This window comes from Lithobates pipiens, unplaced genomic scaffold (genome assembly GCF_037356315.1).
Source record: "Lithobates pipiens isolate NorthernLeopardFrog02 unplaced genomic scaffold, aLitPip1_a1.2 Scaffold_22, whole genome shotgun sequence".
Lineage (NCBI taxonomy): Eukaryota > Metazoa > Chordata > Amphibia > Anura > Ranidae > Lithobates > Lithobates pipiens.
Genome location: NW_027507784.1, coordinates 197,819,001 through 197,834,385, shown reverse-complemented (window position 1 = coordinate 197,834,385; position 15,385 = coordinate 197,819,001). Strand labels below are relative to the sequence as shown.

The window sequence follows — 15,385 nt, the reverse complement described above, 5'->3', positions numbered from 1 at the left end:
ATGACTGACCATGTGGAACTTTTAAATCAGTAGGAACAAGCTGAGAGTCTTTAGATACAGAATGGGTCAGACTCCTCCGTTTGGTTTTGGAACCATACAAAAGGTCAACAAATGTTCCCTCACACTACTTAGAAGTAGGGGCTTTCCATCATTGGGAAAAGAAGCCTTGGAACCAGGCTTGGTTGGTTTAAAGAGCTGTCTTCTTACAAAAGTATGTTCCTGCCTTAGATTTGGAACTTGAATATTGAAAGGGATGAAAGGAACCTCCCTTCCTTCCTAACCTCAGGTGTAGAAGTCCCACTGGAAGATGTGAAGTGATGAGAAGTATACTTTTACCACCTGTAATCTCTTGTTGTACTTATCCAAGGAGGTACCAAACAGGTATTCGCCTTTTAAGGATAACAGCTAAAGTTGCTTTTTGCATGGAAGCTCAGCTGACCAGCATTTAAGCCAAGGAATCCTCTACATGTGAATGGAGGAGACTCATTCTGGAGATCTGATGAGCTATGTCACCAACTCATTCATGCAGTAGTGTAAAGCCTCATACCCACAATGCGATTGTTTGCAGGGGATTGTCTGTTGACAGACTGTTGTCCTAAAATCTGACTGTTAAGACGCTCCTTTTGACAATTGTCCAACTTTCTGCCAACAAATGTTGGATGACATGCTAGTAAATTTTCAGCAGACAACGGTCAGCTGTCAGATTTTCTGATGGTCAGTACTCAAGTTTGTCACACAAAAGTTAAAAAGTACAAACACGCATGCTCGGAATCAATGATCACCAAACACAAAATTAGCAGAGGGGACTCAAAAGCTGAAATTCCTCGGAGTACGTCAATACGTTCGTGTTTGTTGCATGAAAATTGTGTACCATTAGTATGCAAGACAAAATCCTGGCACACGCCCTTAAGACAAAAATCTGACGCTTGGTTGGCCAACAATTGGATCGTGTGTACGAGGCTTAAGGCTGTAGGTAAAAGATCTAACCAATTGTGGACTGAGGCATCCATTAAGAATTACGATTTTGAGTCTTGCATTTAGTCCAGACAGCAACAATCTGGCAAACTGCCATAAAGGACCATAGGTTGCACTGTGGGGCCCCGTCATAGGAAAGCAAATTTAAAAAGCTTAAAAAAAAAAAAAAAAAAAAAAAAAAAGAGTGCCCCTAGCCAGGTCCTTGACCACTGGTTTATCCAGGGTCTGTGAGGATCTTGTTAAGACAAGAAATGTCAGGATCTACAACAGGAACTTCCCAATTTTGTAGAAAACTTGCTCAATAGAATACTAGTGAGCAAAACATTTTGGAAAACTAAAAATCTTCTCTGAGAAAGGACAGTTCCCATACAGAGCAAGGTCTACCAGCAAGTGGACTGGGAAAATCTTAGCTGGTTGAGGCAATTTAAGGGATCCCACAATGGATACCTTGGAGTGAGCAGATAAAATCTCCACTACAAATTTAAACATGGAATATAATTGGTTCTTACTGGCAATCTATAAATAATAAAAACATAAAACTTTACAAGTTTCTTTTTATTTTTACAGGTTTGTCATCCTGATCAGATTAATTAGAAGAGGGATCATCCTCAACTGCCACATTCTCCTTGCATGGGTCAAAGGCTAAATCAAACTCTGATTTAGGAGGGGAGGTTGAAGGGGCACAGTTGTTACCCCTGCTATCTATGGCCTCATTAAGGCCAGTATTTCACTTCCGGTTCCGGCGCCGCATGGAGCAGCTGTCCTCTCTCACAGCTCCCGCAAACCGGCCTCTAAATCGGTTACAAATCCGGCGTTTTCGCCCGCTCCACTGGCCAGCTGACTTCCCCACGCTACCAGCTCCAGGATGGACCGGTTCGTGGAAAAAACCGGGCCGCGTTCGTACGCGGCCGCCACCGCGCGGCAGGCCTAACCGCAAATCAAGGCCCCGGCTTCGGCCTACACCGCTCCGGTCACCGCTCCGGCCTGCGCGGCCTATCCGGAGGAGACAGCGCCAGCCATGGAGGTAGGAGACCCAGCACAAGGCCAGACAACCTCCAAGGCACACTCTTCCCTACAACCTCCAGCCTCCACACATGTACCTGGGCCTGTGGCGCCTGTTGCCATGCTGCACTCTCTGCCATCCCCACCGCTGCAGGATCAACAGACAGAGCTTCTGGCACAAGCTGTTGCTGCTCTCCTCTCCCCTATGATAGCTGCCTCTGTTGAGAAAGCTGTCACCCAAGGCATGCATAAATTTCAAGCCCAGCTTGGGGAACATGCATCCAGACTCAATGAGGCTGAAAATCGCATCTCTACTTTAGAGGAAGAATTGTACCAAACGCAGTCCCTGGAACAAGCTCAGGACAGAACTAACAAATATATTTTGGAAAAGCTCGATGACCTCGAGAATAGGTCCAGGAGGAGCAACCTGCGCTTTGTAGGTATCCCCGACTCGCTTCACCAATCCGCTCTGTCAGACCTGTGTGCAAGCCGCATCCCGGAGGCTCTGGGTCTGGGGGGACCCTTCACCGTGGCACGAGCACATCGTGTGGGGGCGCCCAACTCGGATCGCAAATCCCCGCGCCCGATAATTGCCAAATACCTGAATTATTCAGACAAAGCCTCCATTCTGCAGCAGTATCGCCAGTCCAGATCACTTCAGATTGACGGGGTCAAAATCCTGATCTTTGCTGACTACTCAGTGGATGTTTCCAAGAAACGGAAGGCCTTTCAACATATCTGCACGGAACTATTCCAACGGCAGCTGAAATTTACTCTGGCATTTCCGGCAATCTTACGGTTTAAAGCACCCAACGGAGAACAGCTCTCTTTTCAAGACCCGGACGATGCATCGCGTTTTCTGAAATCGCTACGCTCGGGCCCTCCACTCAGCCCGTCACCTAAAGCGGCTCCAGTCAATAGGGCTCTAGACCAGAGGAGCCCACGGAAGGATTCCCCCAAGCGCTTCAGGGCCTCAGGTCCAGCTCCACACGCTCTGAACCCATGCTGATGGACCCCAGGACCTTGTGACCTTTCTTGTCCTCCCTCCCTCCCAGGGACGAAGCTTTGCCTACCACCCGTTCTTTAATGGTAGAAGTGGCTTCTGTTTGAATAATTTCCTCCTGGGCCACTTGCGCTATGCATGCGCTCCTCAGGTAATATTTCACCAAGGGCCGTGACTGGCCCCGTGTGCTGCATTGACTGAACTTATGTCTTTTACCATGTCCCATAAGCCATCGGCTTCTGGCTGTTCTATTATAACTATTTTTCCTCAATTTTTGTGTTTTTTTTCAGGTTACACCCACTTGTTCCCCCTGTGGATTCTTCTGTGCAGACCATCTCACTTCGTTCTGATCCTTGCCTGGGTTGACGGCGTGCCATGCTCCTTCTTTCTAGGGCAGCCATTTCTATGTCAATCCGGAGGCCTGGTTCTGGGAGCTGGTCTACACAGTGACCCCCATGCGGAAAAAAGTGAAGTTAATAGTGAGTTGTTTTTACTTTCTTGGTTACTATGCCTGGCACATTTGCCGTTCCCTTCCCCACCTCTTCCTTCTACTTCTTCCCCCAGCTGCACTTATCCCCAATCTACCCTCCCTTGCTGCTACCTTACCAGGGGCCGCTCTGGCCCTATCTGGAGCACAGCTCCTGTTGTTACATGACCCTGGTCCTCCCTACCACATGGTATTATTAACCACTTCAGGACCGCCGTATTGCCAATGTACGTCAGCACAATGGCACAGGCAGGCAGAATCACGTACATCTACGTGATTGCCTTCCAGCGGGTGGGGGGTCCCATCGGACCCCCTCCCGCTGGTTACGGCGGTCCGATTCGGTCCAGCAGCGATCCGTGATGAGGGGATGGCCGTTCGTTTTCGGCCACCCCCTCTGGATCGCTCCTGGCCAATGAGAAGCTTCCTCCCCTGTGTATTGTTTACACAGGAAGGAGGAAGTGATGTCATTCTCCTCGGGGCGGTCTTTTTGACCGGACTACGAGGAGAAGAGTAAAAGTAAGTGTGCACGAACACTACACTGACATGTAGGTACACACAGGCACACAAACCCCCCCCGATCCCCCCCCCGATCGCCCCCCGATCCCCCCCCCGCCCCCCTCCCCCCCCAGTCACAGTGTCACTGATTGCATTGATCATTTCTTTACTGATCAATGCATTCAGTGTCAGTTGTGACAGTAAAAACTGTCAGGACAGTTAGTGTTAGGTCCAGGGTAGCCCCCTATCACCCCCCAATAAAGATTTAACCCCCTGATTGCCCCTAGAGTTAACCCTTTCACCCCCTTTTGCCAGTGTCACTAAGCGATCATTTTTCTGATCGCTGCATGTGTCGCTAGTGTCGCTAGGTAGCTAGTTATTTTTTTAGGTTCACCGCCAGGTTTTTATATCGCTAGGTACCCCGATATACTACCCAATAATGTTTTTAACCCCCTGATTGCCGCTAGTTAACCCTTTCACCCCCTTTTGCCAGTGTCACTAAGCGATCGTTTTTCTGATCGCTGCATTAGTGTCGCTACAGTCGCTAGGTAGCTAGTTATTTTTTTAGGTTCACCGCCAGGTTTTTATAGCGCTAGGTACCCCGATATACTACCCAATAATGTTTTTAACCCCCTGATTGCCGCTAGTTAACCCTTTCACCCCCTTTTGCCAGTGTCACTAAGCGATAATTTTTCTGATCGCTGCATGTGTCGCTAGGTAGCTAGTTATTTTTTTAGGTTCACCGCCAGGTTTTTATATCGCTAGGTACCCCGATATACTACCCAATAATGTTTTTAACCCCCTGATTGCCGCTAGTTAACCCTTTCACCCCCTTTTGCCAGTGTCACTAAGCGATCGTTTTTCTGATCGCTGCATTAGTGTCGCTACAGTCGCTAGGTAGCTAGTTATTTTTTTAGGTTCACCGCCAGGTTTTTATAGCGCTAGGTACCCCGATATACTACCCAATAATGGTTTTAACCCCCTGATTTCCGCTAGTTAACCCTTTCACCCCCTTTTGCCAGTGTCACTAAGCGATAATTTTTCTGAACGCTGCATCAGTGTCGCTAGTGTCGCTAGGTAGCTAGTTAACTAGGCTCCCAAAAAGTCCCCCACATGTGGTATCCCCGTACTCGGGAGAAGCAGCAGAATTTATTTTGGGGTGTAATTTGACTTCTGCCCATAGCATGTGTGAGCAATATATCATTTAGTGACAACTTTGTGCAAAAAAAAAAAAGTTTGTAATATTCCCGCAACTTTTGGCAAAATATAAAATATTCCATGGACTCAACATGCCTCTCAGTAAATAGCTTGGGGTGTCTACTTTCCAAAATGGGGTCATTTGGGGGGGTTTTGTGCTATTTTGGCATTTTATGGCCTTCGAAACTGTGATAGGTAGTGAGGAGTTAAATCAAAAATTTGCACCCTTAGAAATCCTGAAGGTGGTGATTGGTTTTCGGGGTGCCGTGCGCGACTAGACTCCCAAAAAGTCCCACACATGTGGTATCCCCGTACTCGGGAGAAGCAGCAGAATGTATTTTGGGGTGTCATTTCACATATAACCATGGCATGTGTGAGCAATATATCATTTAGTGACAACTTTTTGTAAAAAAAATTTTTTTATTTTTTTTTTGTCATTATTCAATCCCTTAGGACAAAAAAAATAAATATTCAATGGGCTCAACATACCCATCAGCAATTTCCTTGGGGTGTCTACTTTCCAAAATGGGGTCATTTGGGGGGGATTTGTACTGCCCTGCCATTTTAGCACCTCAAGAAATGAGATCGGCAGTCATAAATTAAAAGCTGTGTAAATTCCAGAAAATGTACTCTAGTTTGTAGACGCTATAACTTTTGCGCAAACCAAAAAATATAGGCTTATTGACATTTTTTTTACTAAAGACATGTGGCTGAATAAATTTTGCCCTCAATGTATGACTAAAATTTAGTTTATTCGATTTTTCTTATAACAAAAAGAAGAAAATATCTTTTTTTTTCAAAATTTTCGCTCTTTTTTCATTTATATCGCAAAAAAAAAAAATCGCAGAGGCAATCAAATACCATCAAAAGAAAGCTCTATTTGTGGGAAGAAAAGGACGCAAATTTCGTTTGGGTGCAATATTGCATGACCGCGCAATTACCAGTTAAAGCAGCGCAGTGCGAAATTGCAAAAAGACCTCTGGTCCTTAAGGTGTTTATTGGTCCGGAACTGAAGTGGTTAATCCCCACTGTTACTTCACTTAACGCTTCACCATGCTACAAGTAGTCTCGTGGAACGTTAAAGGGCTTCGTTCCCCCAACAAACTTCTGAAGATACTGCGACACCTCAAGAGACTCAAAACAGACATAGCGCTGTTACAAGAAACCCATCTCTCCTCATCAGACTTTGTTCGGATGAGGAAGCTCTGGGTGGGTGAGGTGGTAGGTTCTGAGGCTGTAGGCCGGAAAGCAGGGGTTCTTATTCTTATCAATAAGAATCTTCCTTGTAGGATCCTATCTACGGACACAGATCAACAGGGCAGACTCCTTACGATTAGGGCCCTCATAGGGACCAAGGAACTTGCCATTACCAACGTCTATGCCCCCAATAGCCCCACGAAACCCTTTTTCAGCGCATTGACTAGTTGGCTACTGCGCTTCCCCCACCTCCCGCACCTGGTGGGGGGCGACTTCAATTCTGTTGCCCACCCGGTAGATGACAAATCCTCATCATTGCGCCCCGTATCTTACTCGACCGTTACTATTCCCACGAGCCTGGCAATGACTATGGAATCCCTTCACCTGCATGACATTTGGCGACTCCACCACCCAACCGACCGAGAATTTTCCTTTTACTCTTATCCCCACAATGTCTTTTCTAGGATTGACTATTTTTTTAGCTCTAATGACCTAATCCCCTTCCTTCCAAAAGCAGAAATTCATGACATAGCTATATCAGACCATGCTCCGATCTCGGTGACTCTAGAGACCCCCGACATACACCCTAATCCCAAAATATGGCGTTTCCCCTCCTATTTGGAACACAACGCAGACTTTCAAGCTTACATGACGAAAGAATGGGCATCCTATTCGCAGACGAACGCAATACATGCTGATAACCCACACTTGTTCTGGGACGCAGGTAAGGCGTTCCTTAGGGGACGCATTATCTCTTATGCATCCTCGTTCAAGAAACACGCCCTGTCCCAATACAAAGCCTCCAGTTCCAGATTACATCAGGCCCAGCGAGCACTCTATGCCTTAAACTCCCCCAAAAATCGTGAGGCCTGGCATACAGCCAAGCAGTCATTTGACACTTGGGCCGAAACCTTGGAAACCACTAAACAAGCCCACTTCGATGCCACTCTACACAAATTTGGCAATAAGGCTGGCAAGCTTCTTGCCAGATTATGCAAGGGACCCTACCGCCCCACGGTTATATCGTCGCTACGCGACCCCGATGGCACAGTCACGACCACTCAGAAGGGCATCAATGCGGCGATGCTCCGCTTTTATTCCACCCTCTATGCGGCGGACCCTGTTGACCGACCCACGGCTCGCGGCTTCCTCGACGAAGTACAATTGACCCGAGTATCTCCCTCTCAACTCGATTCGCTAAATGCCCCCATTTCCCCCTTGGAGATATCCGATACGATTCATAAGCTAGCTTCCTCCAAAGCCCCAGGCCCGGATGGCCTATCAGGCGAGTTCTATAAATCTTTAAACTCACTTCTAAACCCGACCCTGGCCGATGTCTACCAACATATATGGTCTGGTGGCCCCTATCTCCCGTCCGGTAATCAAGCAATTATTAAGTTGTTAGAAAAAAAAGGGGAAAGACCCACAAGAGCCTGGGTCATATAGATCCATCTCGCTTCTAAATCTTGATGTCAAAATTCTTTCCAAAATAATAGCTAATAGGCTGGCTGACATCATCCCCTCCCTGATCCACTCCGCCCAGTCAGGTTTTGTCAAGGGCAGAACGGCAACTATTAATATCAGGAAGGTGATGATGGCACTAGAACATGCTAGATGTAACCCTACCAGCGATCTAGCTATTATTACTCTAGATGCCGAAAAGGCTTTTGACAATGTTAATTTTGAATGGCTTTCCATGGTACTGGGGGATATGGGTTTCACCGGACCCTTTCTACACCTGATCAGCTCCATGTACACCTCCCCTGCAGCCAGACTGGTGGCCGCTGGCCTCCTCTCGGATGAGTTCCGGCTACATAAGGGAACCAGACAATGCTGCCCCCTGTCCCCACTCCTTTTTAACCTGGCCTTGGAGCCGCTTTGCAGATACCTGACATATAAAGCACCGCTACACGGGATCGAAATCGGGTCGCACGAATTAAGAACCTCCCTCTTTGCTGACGACGTCTTGATATTTTCCGCCAACCCTTCAGCAGACATGCCCACGATTAAATCCTTATTTGACCGTTTTAGACAGTGCTCGGGACTACGTATCAACTACTCCAAGAGCGAAATACTCCCCTTGGGATCCCTTCCACCTCCGACATGGGCAAACCACTCCATTTTCAAGGTAGCTAGAACTCATATCACATACTTGGGCATTAAGATAGGGAGGCTCCCCTTGTCTCTCTACCACCTGAACTACCCCCCCCCCCCTCTTTGCCAAACTTATACAGGAATTGGACAACTGGATGGATCTGCCTCTTTCGCTCTTGGGAAGGTGCCACCTGGTAAAAATGGTCAGCTTTGCACGCCTCCTGTATCCCCTTCAGACGATACCCTTACTCCTTAGGCATAAGGATACAAAACTTTTAAACTCAGCAATCTCTAAATTCTTGTGGCGAGGCAAGAGACCCCGCATAGCCTTCTCTAAACTTCACCTTCCCAGGAGCGAAGGGGGTATTAACCTTCCCAATCTTAGAATGTATAACCTAGCATGTCTTTTGAGGGTAGGTCTGGACTGGATAACCCAAAAATCCCGCTGCTCAAATTACCCACTGGAAGCTGCAATGACCCATCCTTACTCCCTAGCTGCTCTTCTCCACTGCAAATGGAAACAATTAGATCCGTCACTGCAACACAACCTTTTACTGAGAGACACGGCTATTGCCTGGAGAGAAACACGGAAGAGCCTTAAGCTGTCTCCCTTCATCTCTAGACATCTCCCGATACAGGGTAACCCGAACTTCACCCCGGGGCTGGACCGCCAACCCTATGAAACATGGCGTCAAAAGGGCCTCGACACCTTCTACTCCTTATGTGACCCGGACTCTGGTCGAGCACTCCCCTTCCGCCGGCTGGCTGTCAAGTTCTCCTTGCCGGATTCATCCGCCTTCCACCATGGCCAATGCCTCAGCTTCTTGCAGAAAACTTGCAGGGTGGAACATGCAAGATTCCAATCCTCTTTCATCGAAGTACTTCTCCACAAAGACTCCTATGGCATCTCTGATATCTACAAACCTCTACTACTGAATACTACACCCTCTCTGGAATCATCCTCGGTCTCTAACTGGGCCAAAGATTTCCCAAGTACCGATATTGTGGATAAGATCCTACACGGACTCCAATCAGTTTATAATCTGGTCCCAAATGAAACTTGGAGGGAAACCCAACTAAAAATTGCACATCGAGCGCACATACCTTTTCTACCTTCCTCCGAGTCAATCCGCTGCTTCTTTGTGCCCTCTATGCCAGCATCCTAGACCCTCCCTCACTCACCGCTATTGGTCTTGCCTGGTCATCTCCTCATTCTGGGATGGAATTTTGGCTTTTATCTTCGAGATAGCACTCCTGAAACTCCCCAAGGACCCGCTACTCCTCATCTTTGGGTATTGGGACCCCAAACTGCTTCCTTGGTCGGCTACCCCCACACCTCTGGGCAAGGAGTGGGCCTTGCTCTGCTTGTTACTCGCTAGGAGAACCATCCTAGCCAACTGGACAACCACGACTACACCCTCTGACCCACAAGTCAACAGGGAACTTATGCACCTTCTCTTTCGGGACAAATTGAATACTAGCCTTCTTCACACAAAAGCCAAACTACGCTTTCACAACAGATGGGGCTTGTATATGGCATCTAAACTCACCCCACAGGAACGAGCCCACCTTGAGGACCACTCCTTCATCCATAAGGGACACGCGCCAACGGCGATAGTCACTGCAACCTAAAACCGTACCAAGCGGGTCTCTGTGCTCCTGACTTTCTCTCCCCCTCACACGGGGACTCCATCATCCTTCATTGACAGCCGGGATCTGTGCAGCACCTCTCCCCCCCCCCAATATGCAATAAGCTGCATCTGCTACTGACCTTCCCCCCCCCATGGTTATTTTATTTCATATTCATTATATGTTTTATTTTACCCTGTAGCTCGCTTTTATAAAACATACCAGGTTACCTTATGACCTCCAGATCCATCCAGTTGAAGCTTCCCCTTCTCCCTTCTTTGGGGAGAATGGTAAGTCTTCCCTTAAGCAATGTACACAATGCTTAGTTACTACCAAACCCTAGGTTGTATGACTGCTTTCACTCGATCTTTCTATTTCAATGAGAAAAATTTTCGTCTTTGTATTTTTGTATTATTTGTTATATACCTTTTTTCAATAAAATTTTATTTAAAAAAAAAAAAAAAAAAAAAAAAAAGCCAGTATTTCTATCCATGAAAATAGGACATTAAGGCCGAAAATTCTAAATATCTTATCTGAACAGTTGTTAAGAGAAATACAAATTAATTGCATCAAACCACTCCACATAGGACTACCTCCAACATAAGCTTAGAAAACACTAATAATAATATTCTATAATATATATCTATATCTATATATCTATATCACACACACACACACACACACACACACACACACACACACACACACAAAATGTAAAAGTCATATAAAAAGATCTAAAAGTTAAAAACACATCACTACTTTCTCTTTAGCACCAATGCACACCAGAATCGCACAGGAACGTGGAGCGCGTGCAATTCAGTGCTATGCGAGTTTCACCCCAGCCATTGGAATGGGCTGAAATCACAATGAATCTCACCAAAAGTAGTGCATGTACTACTTTTAAAAATGCACTGTAACCTGATTGCATGGTACTGTGGTACCTTGCGATCCTGTGCAAGCAAACGGTTAAAAAAGCAGTGCTTTTTCTATCAACATTTGGGATGTCATTGGAATTACACTGACACTTGCAGCAGATTGCACACCCAATGTGTTTTGAACCTGGTGCGGTAAATGCGCATGAAACATGGATTTTCACGCACCACATTTTAGTGTAAAAGTGCCCTTAATGAGAATACGGTAAACAAAAAGATGCTAGTTTCCACTATTTGTACACTGACAAAGCTGGGAAAAAATTACAATGGCAACACTAAACCAAATAACAAAAAATAAATAAAAAAATTGTTACCTGCACCCATGCTTTTCGTTGTATCTTGCCTGGCGCTGTATGATTTCTCCTCCCAACAGTTATTCCATCATCTAAAACTAAAGAAGCCAACATAGATTGTTAAATAGCTTCAATATTGTTGAAATTAACTTAACTAATTCAGCTATTCAATTGAGTCATGGTTTGGGGAAAAAGCATTGCCTCTGACCACAAAAGCTGGAGGAGGGTTTAATAGTACTGCCACTTACTGCACATACTAAAATCAATATGAGGTTAATTCATGCAATTTCTGACACCAATTCCGGGGTTAGTAATGTATCCACTGACACCAATGCTGTGGGTTATTATTGTGACCATCCTTGAGACTATTATTTCTTCAACTGACACCAATGCTTTTGGTTACTAACACAGACACTGACAATGATGCTGCAGTTAAATATTGTGGCCACTGACACCATTCCTGGGGGCAATTATTGCATCTACAGACACAAACGCTGTGTGCTTTTGCTTACTGTCGCTGACACCAATGATGGGGCTTATTTTACTCCCACTTCCTCTTCAGTGTGTGCTGCAGTACGCTACAAAATAAAATGCAGCAGGACTGAAATCTTTTGGGCGTTGAGGTGGATTACAGTGCAATCATTTTGAACTAACTTCATGTAATGTACTTTCAATGCCTGAAAATACACTGCTATAGTGCGAACCCCTCAAAGCGTCTCAGGCCACACTGTAAGCGCTCTATATTTTTTTAATTCACCACCACTGGTCTAGAGGAACATTCAAATCCTAAACCCGTTTCAGTAGAAGGTCTCGTTGTTAACTTTGGACTGATGTTGTAGATCTTAGATACTAACTTTATAGGAGTAAATTTTCCATTTCACGTAAACAGATTGAGTGGTGATATCACTGTTGCCCCGGTCGTCAATAGGCTGCATGTGCATATGAGGTATGGAGTTTTGCAGGGCACCCCTGGATTTTTTTCCCAAAATTTTGTAAGGGGTTTCCCCTTAAAATCCATACAAGACCCCAGACACAGCATATCCCCAGTGTCCTTAACCACTTGCTTACTGGGCACTTAAAACCCCCTCAGTCCCAGACCAATTTTCAGCTTTCAGTGCTCTCACATTTTGAATGACAATTACTCAGTCATGCAACACTGTAACCAAATGATTTTTTTGTCCTTTTCTTCATACCAATAGAGCTTTCTTTTGGTGGTATTTGATCACCTCTCGGTTTTTTATTTTCTGCGCTATAAATGAAAAAAGACCGAATATTTAGAAAAAAAAATGAATTTTTCTTCGTTTCTGTGACAAAATTTAGCAAATTAGCAATTTTTCTTCATAAATTTTGGCCACAATTTATACTACTACACATCTTTGGTAAAAATAACCCAAATTTTTGAATATTACCGTATTTTTCGGACTATAAGGCGCACCGGATTATAAGGCGCACTAGCAACGACCGGCTGATAAAATGGATATTTCCATATATAAGGCGCATCGGACTATAAGGCGCACCGGATTATAAGGCGCACTAGCAACGACCGGCTGATAAAATGGATATTTCCATATATATATAAAGCGCATCGGACTATAAGGCGCACGGTCGATTTTGTGAGAAAATTTAGGCTTTTACGTGCGCCTTATAGTCCGAAGGTTTACGTCAAGATGACAGATACTGTTAACAAAGAACTCCAGCGATGTCAACAGGTCATATATAAGGCGCACCGGACTATAAGGCGCACGGTCGTTTTTGGGAGAAAATTTTGGCTTTTACGTGCGCCTTATAGTCCGAAAAATACGGTATATGATCTGTGTGAAATTTATAGTCTACAAGCTATGGTGCAAATCATAAAGATTTGCAAAAAAGATCACATCTGATGCACTAAGGCCTATCTCCATTCTTGAGACCCTAACAAGCCAGGAAAGTACAAATGCCCCCCAAATGACCCCTTTTTGGAAAGTAGACATTCCAATGTATTTAGTAAGAGGCATGGTGAGTTATTTTAAGTTGTCATTTTTTCCCACAATTCTTTGCAAAATTACGATTTTTTTTTTTTCCACAAAATTTTCATTGTAATAGCTTATTTCTCCCACACAGAATGTGCATACCACAAATAACACCCCAAAATACATACTCCTACTCCTCCTGAGTATGGCAATACCACATGTGTGAGACGTTTACACAGCCTGGCCACATACAGAGGCGCAACATGCAAGAAACACCGTCGGCGTTCCAGGGACACATAGCCTGTACATACCAAGAATTACACCCCCAAATACATTATACTGAGCAAAGGGTAAAGAAAAGATTACCTGTGGTTTTAGAAGCGCAGTTGTCCACAGGAGGATATCACTGGTCCAGGCAGCAGGCAGGGACTTGGTCAGCAACAGCGAACACAGTTTTTCAGGCAGCAGGCAGGGATACTGTCCATATTACAGTCCAGGGTCAGTGCAGAGATGTCAGCAGTGCCAAAAATATTGGTCCTGGTAGTAGGCAGGTCCTTGTGGTGTGGTCAGTGCGGCATGATGGCAGTAAGTCCTACAGGCAGCAGACAGAAGTAGAGCCTCGTTCAGGACAGAATGGGGATAGGGGTAGAGGCTTCTCCCTCCCAAATCTCTTTGAAGCCTCCGAGTCTCCAGACCCTAATCTAGGAATAAGAAAACAAAGAAAATTGTTTTCTTCTTCCAGAAAAACTATACTGGAGCCCCTCACATATGTGAGACCCCATGTTGAATCCCACTAGTCCAGTTGCAGAATACAAGATCAGTCCAAGAGGCAGGCAAATATCGTGGTCAAACAGTCCAAGGTCAGTTCCAGATCAGGCAGAGATATGTACAGAATCGTTAGACAGAAGCATGGTCGAATAACAGTCCAGGGTCAGTTCCAGATCAGGCAGCGGTATGTACAGAATCGGCAGGCATAAGAGTGGTCAAATAACAAGCCAGGGTCAGTTACAGAGCAGGCAGTGGCATAAGGGGTGTGAAGGTGTATGAAGGCAGGAACTGAGGATTATGTTTACCATACTTCACAAAAAATTTATTGAAGTATGGTAATGCCGAAAACAGTCGCCTATGCAGAGGCCTGGTTGGGAAGGACATTGTGCACAATAATAAGATGTGTCTCTTCTGACTCCTGCTCTGGTACACACCTTACATCTTTTTTGACGTCTTTGGCCTGTTGGTTTGGGGGGGATTTTATTGGGAAAGTGGCGCTCGGAGAGTCGACTAACAACGTCTGATCGGATATTTTCTGGTGGGCCGTTTGGGAAAATAAGGGCAGTGAAAACTTCCTCCTGGTAGCCAAAGAAACGTTTGGGGTTTTGGGTGGAGTTGCGGTAAATGACATAGGAATTGTAAATGGCCAATTGAAAAAAATAAATTGCTACTTTTTTGTACCAATGGTATGTCCGTCTTGTGACAAGATATGGTTCCATCATTTGGTCGTTGAAGTCGACTCCCCCCATGAACAAATTGTATTCGGAAATGCATTTGGGTTTCTTTACGGGGCCATTCCTTCTGGGGATTTCCACGAAGGTATCATTGTGGATAGAAGACAACATATACACATCCCTTCTGTCCCTCCACTTCACTGCCAGAACCTCCTTGTTTCTTAGACTTGCGGTTTCTCCTCTTCGCAGCTTATTCACAAGACTTTGAGGAAAGCCCTTCCGATTCCTTTTTATGGTGCCACATGCTGGCGTCTTCTTCTGGTGAAGGTTGTGGAACAGGGGCAGAGATGTGTAGAAGTTATCTACATACAGGTGGTAGCCTTTATCCAATAGGGGGTATATGAGGTCCCAAACAATTTTTCCGCTGGATCCCAAGTAGTCCGGACAATTAGGGGGCTGCAGCTGGGTGTCCCTCCCTTCGTACACCATGAATGAATATGTGTATCCTGTGGCTCGGTCGCATAATTTGTAGACCTTCACCCCATAGCGGGCCCTTTTGCTGGGCACAAAATTGCTTCATTCCAAGCCTGCCGCTAAATTTAATAAGGGACTCATCCACACATATGTGTTGGTCCGGGGTAAACAATTTGGGGAATATTTATGAAAAATAATTCAGTATTTTTCGAATTT

The 15,385-nt window shown here is 45.4% G+C and overlaps 1 protein-coding gene across 2 annotated transcripts in view; it reads right to left on the bottom strand.

Annotated features, from left to right (window-relative positions):
* The window catches only part of KATNIP (katanin interacting protein), a 189,438-nt gene that overhangs the window by 143,844 nt on the left and 30,209 nt on the right, over positions 1 to 15,385 (bottom strand). For both annotated transcript variants that reach the window (XM_077448812.1, XM_077448813.1), the window contains exon 5: positions 11,326 to 11,402. In XM_077448812.1, the coding sequence (XP_077304938.1) occupies positions 11,326 to 11,402 (77 nt within the window). The remainder of the gene's footprint in view (positions 1 to 11,325; positions 11,403 to 15,385) is intronic.